This window comes from Rhinopithecus bieti, unplaced genomic scaffold (assembly GCF_001698545.2).
Source record: "Rhinopithecus bieti isolate Rb0 unplaced genomic scaffold, ASM169854v2 scaffold_574, whole genome shotgun sequence".
In the NCBI taxonomy this organism is placed as follows: domain Eukaryota; kingdom Metazoa; phylum Chordata; class Mammalia; order Primates; family Cercopithecidae; genus Rhinopithecus; species Rhinopithecus bieti.
This window is the reverse complement of record NW_016803605.1, coordinates 5463726-5469642: the sequence shown is the minus strand read 5'-3', so window position 1 is coordinate 5469642 and position 5917 is coordinate 5463726. Positions and strand designations below refer to the sequence as shown.

The window sequence follows — 5917 nt, the reverse complement described above, 5'->3', positions numbered from 1 at the left end:
GAGTGCCAGGAGCTGCAGCCTTAGTAGGTCTGCTGGGTGTCCTGTGTAGGGCTGAACCTAGAGAAGCCTTGAGGAGAGAACCCTCAAGTCACCAGCACTGATGTATTCAGTTTCCTGAGGTCAAGAAGGGTGGTAGGGGATGCCTTGCCCAGGATCGGTGAGCTCCTCCCAGTCCTGCCCATATGCTCCTCCACTCCTCATATTCCCTGGGAAGTGCGAACCACCATTCCCATTTTGGGACTTCAGCACTAGGGTTGCAGGTCCCAGTCTCTGAGCCCTGGGTAACGGAGAGAGGCAGGTTTGGGCCAATCTAAGCTCCCAAGGAGTTAGAGAGATGGATTGCAGGAATGCATCCCTCTCAATGGATGGGATAGCTTCTTTCTCTTCCTGCCACCTCTCCCAGCTGCTGACTGACACTGCGGTAGCCCTTCTGGAAAAAGAATGGTGGACAATGTGTCTGAGGGTTTTGCCCTGGGGATGGAGGTGGTGACATCGTCACACCCGTCGAGGCCCTGTCCACGTCTCTGTTTCTCCAAATGGAAGACTGTGTCCTCAGACCCCAACCCTTTTGGGTACACACCCAACCTTCCCTTGGGGTTGCAGCCTCAACACTGAACATGGCTGTCTAGTGAGACACTCCCCTTGCTGATGCTAAGAACAGGAGGATGTTAATTCAGGACGAGGGTGGCTGGGATGAGAGGCAGATCTCGTTCAGCCCGTGTTGGGTCTCTGCTTCCTCCTGCATAAGTGGGGTGACAATGCCTACCCTCATGGGTCATCATGAGCCTGTGTCACAAGCGTGATGTGTACTGTCAACAGTGTGGCTCTGTTCATTCTTAAATTAAGTCACCCTCGCTCATGGCATCACAAGGTGTCTGGCTGGGGTGCCTTTTGAATCATGGGCCTCAGGGACTGGAACCAGCCCTTGGACTGACGTCATGTTATAACCTCAGCAGAGTGGGGCTGAGGGCTCTAGGTGAGGAAATGGCACTCACTGCACCAGGACACCCAGGCCATCTGCTGTCTACCTGTTCCATGGGCACCTACTCTGGCTAGGCTGGTGTGGGTGTGAAGGCCCCTATGAAGTCTGAGACACCCTGCTCCTGGGAGCTTCCAGCCCAAAGAGGGAGGCTGAGCTGTGGCCCTGGGTTCTGGGCCTCCTCGAGTAGAGGAAACAAAGGCCTGGGAGCCCAGAGGCCCAGGTGAGCAGCAAGGAAGCTGTCCCCAGGGGCTACTCAGACCTGTGGAGTGTGGGCTACACTTTATCAAATGCGAACCAGGTCAGGAATGTCTGGGGGCAGTGCCTACGGCTTCTTCATCCAGTAACACATACTGCTTGTCTCTGCAGGTGCTCGTAGGTATTCATGGATGCCCAAGATAACACATGGTTGCGGGGCAGTGGGGAAGCTGGACATGGGCTTTGGTGTCACCTTCCCAGAACAACAAAAATGCAGACTCCCAGGCAGACATGCAGAGACAGGAGGCAGACAGGCAGGTGACAGGAGACAGAGGGGTTGGGCAGCCCGGCCACTGCCCACCCGGAACGGGGTGTGCTCACCGGTGTCATGGATGAACCTCTCGATCTTGGACTGCATGCCCCAGTAGCGGAACTCCACCTTGCAGAGCTTGTATGCACACATGATGGGGAAGACCTGCTTCTTGTACTCCTCGATTCAGTTGTCTGACAGGGGCCCCCACTGGGTCTTAGTTGACTGGAACAATTTGGGGTCCTCTTCTGTCTTATACTCGTTGTGGGGCACAGGGTCTTTGACAATGTCGATGAAGTCTGTGGGAAAACCCTTAGAGTGGCCACTTCAGCCCTGACCTCAACCTCCACCCACATCTCCTCTCCATGTTCCTCCACCCCCAAATCCTCCCAGGATTCTGGGCCTTGCCCTGCCAGAGGGACTCTGAGGAGTAAAGATCATGTTCTGGGCAGCTCTGACCTCAATATGCTTGACAATAGGGCTTGCAGTTTCCTTGGTGCATTCATTCATTCAGATAGGGGTCTTGCTATGTTGCCCAGGCTCAAGCACTCCTCCCACCTCAGCCTCCCAAAGTGCTGAGATTACAGGTGTAAGCCAATGCACCTGGTCCGTTATTGCCTTTTCAAGTCATTTCAGCAAAACCCATGTTCTGAGTGCACTACCTCTTGGCAAAGCAGATAAATAAGGCAATGAGGAAACAGTGAGGAGATGAATTTCCATGAAGAATACGGGGTGTGAGGAACAGAAGAGAAGGCTGGGAAAAGCTTCCCACGAAGATGGTGTTTCAGCCAGAGGGGTGGAATCGAGAGGTCAAGAATGTCCCAGTAGCACCGGCCCTTGAACAAGAGGTGGGGGGTTCTGGGGAAGGAACCACCAGGGTGTCTGCATGGGGAGAAGGATGGCAGTGGTCACAGAGCAATGGGAATGCCCTGGACATGCTGGCCATTTCTCTCCAAGCTAGGAGCCCAGGTAGTGCCCTGAGGGCCAAGTCGACCCAGATATAGGTCTGAGGCTGAGAGGGACGCAGGCAGGCCGACCTGTTGGAAAAGCCTTCCTGGACAGAGACCGTAAGAGATGTCTGAAGAAGCCTACAGGGGGTGTCTGGCCAAGCTTGCTCTGGGCTGGGCCTGAGAGCAGGGGAAGATGCCACAGAGGTAGGAGTGCAGAAAACAGGGTTAGGGGCTGACAGGACCTGGTGATGGTGACAAGAAGAGGGGTGATGGCTCTGGGCGGGACGTAGGCCAGGCCACTTATGATCACAGGCTTCCCCTCCACAGGGGCATCTCAGAGCCCTCCCATGGCCTCCTCCCACGGTGGAGGCAGAGCCCTCCTGTGTGCTCACTCCTGAGGCACATGTGTGTTGGACAGGACTGGAGCACTCACTGGGTGAGAAAGAGCTCTAGGAAAGGGTGTGTGGCTCACAGAGCCCTTTTTTATGGTTGGGTCAGCTCTAGCCAGGCCCTTGGCTACCTCATTTTCTCCAATGCACGGGCCCCTCTGTATCCAGGCTGCAGACTGCAGACACTGACATCAGCTCCACCAAACCAGAAGGGTCAGGAGTGAGTCTGAGAACCACAGAATGCCAGGAGGGATGAGTGCTCTTCCCGGAGCAGACCACATGCCCTGCCCATGCGGGCTGGCACAGGAAATGTCACAGAGACTTAGGACTCATGGCAGCTGGCCTCAGAGGGAGCCTGCAGAGCTCTGGCAGTGTCAGGGCTGCCTGCTATGGGAAGAGCTATGTACCCCCCCAACCCCAATTCCTATGCTGAAGTATTAAACCCAGTGCCTCAGAATGTGATTTTATCTAGAGATAAGGTTTTCAAAGAGGTAATCAAGTTAAAAGTAAGGCCATTAAGGTGGGTCCTAATCCAGTATGACTGGTGTTCTTATAAGAAAAGGAGACACAGAGGCAGACAGACACAGAGGGGAGTGACCATGTGGCGACCGAGGCAGAGATTGAGGGATGCTTCTACAAGTCAAGGAGCACCAAGGACTGCTGACAAGCACAGACACTGAAGGGGCCTGAACAGAGTCTCCCCCAGGGGGAAGAGCCCACACGCTGTGATCTCAGACTTCTGGCCTCCAGAGCACTAAGAGAATAACTGCGTGTTGTACAAGCCACTCGTGCTATGATGCTTTGTTCTGCAGACCCAGGAAATCCCAGCAGAGGTAGGGGGTTGGGCCTGGAGCAGCTCCTGGGGCATGGACACCCACCCCCAACCTGGCATGTCCTGCTGAGATGCCTCCACGGTGACTTGGGCCTTGCACTCAGAGGTTGCAGGAGGGTGGCTGCTGAGCTGCACTGCCCCACATATGTGTTTTGTTTGGCTGGCATAAATTTATTTACAAAGATTTCTAATTGGTCATTAACATTTAGTATTGGGAGATTTCTCATGAAAATCCTTATCACTGGCTTCTCTTGAAAGTGAAGATCTAACAAATGGGGCCCATTCCCTGCATGTCACTGTCATCTGGAGGCAGTGGGTAGGGCATCCACCATCAGGAGGTCATAGACCCCATTGTGTGCCAGGGGCACTTGTGCATGGCTGTCAGCTAGAGATGGATCCCCAAGCACACGTGTACTTCTGGGGAGTAGGGATCCCTAAAAGGGATGGAGGGAAGTGACGCTGGGGACTCTGGGTAGAAAAGGCACTTGGACTTGGTGTATACGTCAGGAGAATGGGGCTGAGGAGGTCTGTCCTGCCTCCCCCATGGGCCCCATGCTTGCTCCAACTCTGATCTGCCTGCCCAGGACAGGGCCAGGTCTGGAGTCTACCAGGTGTGGGGAAAAGGGGCAGGACAAGAGGGGCCTGTGGGTAGGAAATCCAGAGTACAGCCCTGTGGGGCTCTGCCCTTCCTGGTTACCGATTGTCAGCTGGTTCTTTTCCACAGGAGAGAGGTTGAACACATCGGGGTTTTCTCCAGCATCAGTTTTATAAAAGGTTTCAATGTCGATGGAGAATTTCTCCACGAAAGGGCAGGTGAACCTGTGCGGGAAGGAAAGCATCCATCAGGACCTGTCCTTGGAGAGGCCCAGTGTGTCTGGTCAGGGCCTGTTGACCCACTGGGTAGGAGTGGAGCCAGTGAGTGGGCATAGAAGGAGGGTGGAGGGTAGCCAAGACTCGCCTGCCCTGTCCACCTCCTGGACCGCCACTTTGTCCCAAGAACAGCCAGGATGGGGGCAGGGAAGGATTTAGGGGGAGAGGAAGACAGTGCATCTTTGGTGGCTTCTAGAAGCCCCATGTCCAATGTCCACAGCATGGCAGGAACACAGGAACAGCTATGGCAGCATACTGCCAAGCAGGAGGAAGCTGGGGTGCTCCATGGGGCATGCCACCCCTAGTTCCCAAGAAGCCAGCTCTGGCAATGGGGGAATAGCCTCTCTCTAGGCTGGAGATGAGCTTAGAGGGGAAAGTACTACTGGGAAGAGGAACAAGCTCTGTGGATCCCTAAGTAAGCTCCAGGTGCCTACCAGTGTGGGGAAGGGAGCCCCAGGAGATTTGTGGGGACCCTACCTGCTCAGCAGAAGGCACCTGGTGGGACCAGCCCCCATCTATCCAACTCAGCAGTGCTGAGCTACACACTGGGGGACACAGAGTGAAGAACCCTCTGCCAGGGGATCCCAAGGACAGCCCTGCTCAGCATGGGATGTGGGACAACACTGTCACAGCAGCTGAAGGTCTCTGAGTTGGAAGGGACCTCTGTGTCATCTGGTCTACCCTCAGTTTCTTTCCAGCAGGCTGTCTCGGCCTTCTTAGGGAGCCTGAATTGGGTTTATATTCCCTACATCTTCTGGGATGGCAAAGGAGTCTCCAACAGCCCTCGCTTGACTCATGCCTTCATGGCCTCCACACGTGAGGAGTCAGGAGGCATTTGGGGTGTATCCTTCCCTCTCTTGCCTGTGCCTGCTCTGGGTGACCTTCGGGGCACCTGTATGGAACAAAGCCTGGGCTCCCTGGGGTTATGGGGTGTTGAGCCTGCTTAAAGGCTGATCCCATCCCCTGGATCTATGCCACAAGGCTGCTTCCTGCCAGATGGCATGTGGAGATGGGAGGCACATGGAGGCCAAAGCAGGTGCACCTGGTTCGGGCGTAGGGGTAGGCATTCCAGGACTCCTCCACCACCCGCAGGGCTGCCTTGGGCAGGATGGAGCGGAACCAGCTGGGGATGTGCATGCCCACATGATACACCTTGTGTGTGTACTGCCCAGAGCCGCCTGGGCCATCTGTGTACGGCCGGTTCTCCAGGATCTCCACGCCGCTGCCTTCACCATATGTCTCGTTACGGCTCTTCTTCTGTGGGGACAAAAGCACCTGCAATGTGTGTGGGGCCAGAGCACTTTTCAGGAGGGAAGGGGCACAGGAGACTGGGCCCAGGGGTGTGGAAAGGGAGGAGGGGCTTTGGTCAACAAGGCTGGCTCCTCCTAT

The 5917-nt window shown here is 55.4% G+C and overlaps 1 protein-coding gene across 1 annotated transcript in view; it reads right to left on the bottom strand.

Moving 5' to 3' along the window:
• PITPNM2 (phosphatidylinositol transfer protein membrane associated 2) overlaps positions 1-5917 on the bottom strand; it is a 124292-nt gene that overhangs the window by 20404 nt on the left and 97971 nt on the right. The window contains 4 exon segments of the mRNA XM_017888987.1: positions 222-277; positions 1309-1786; positions 4356-4477; positions 5571-5785. Of these exon segments, the coding sequence (XP_017744476.1) occupies positions 222-277; positions 1309-1786; positions 4356-4477; positions 5571-5785 (871 nt within the window).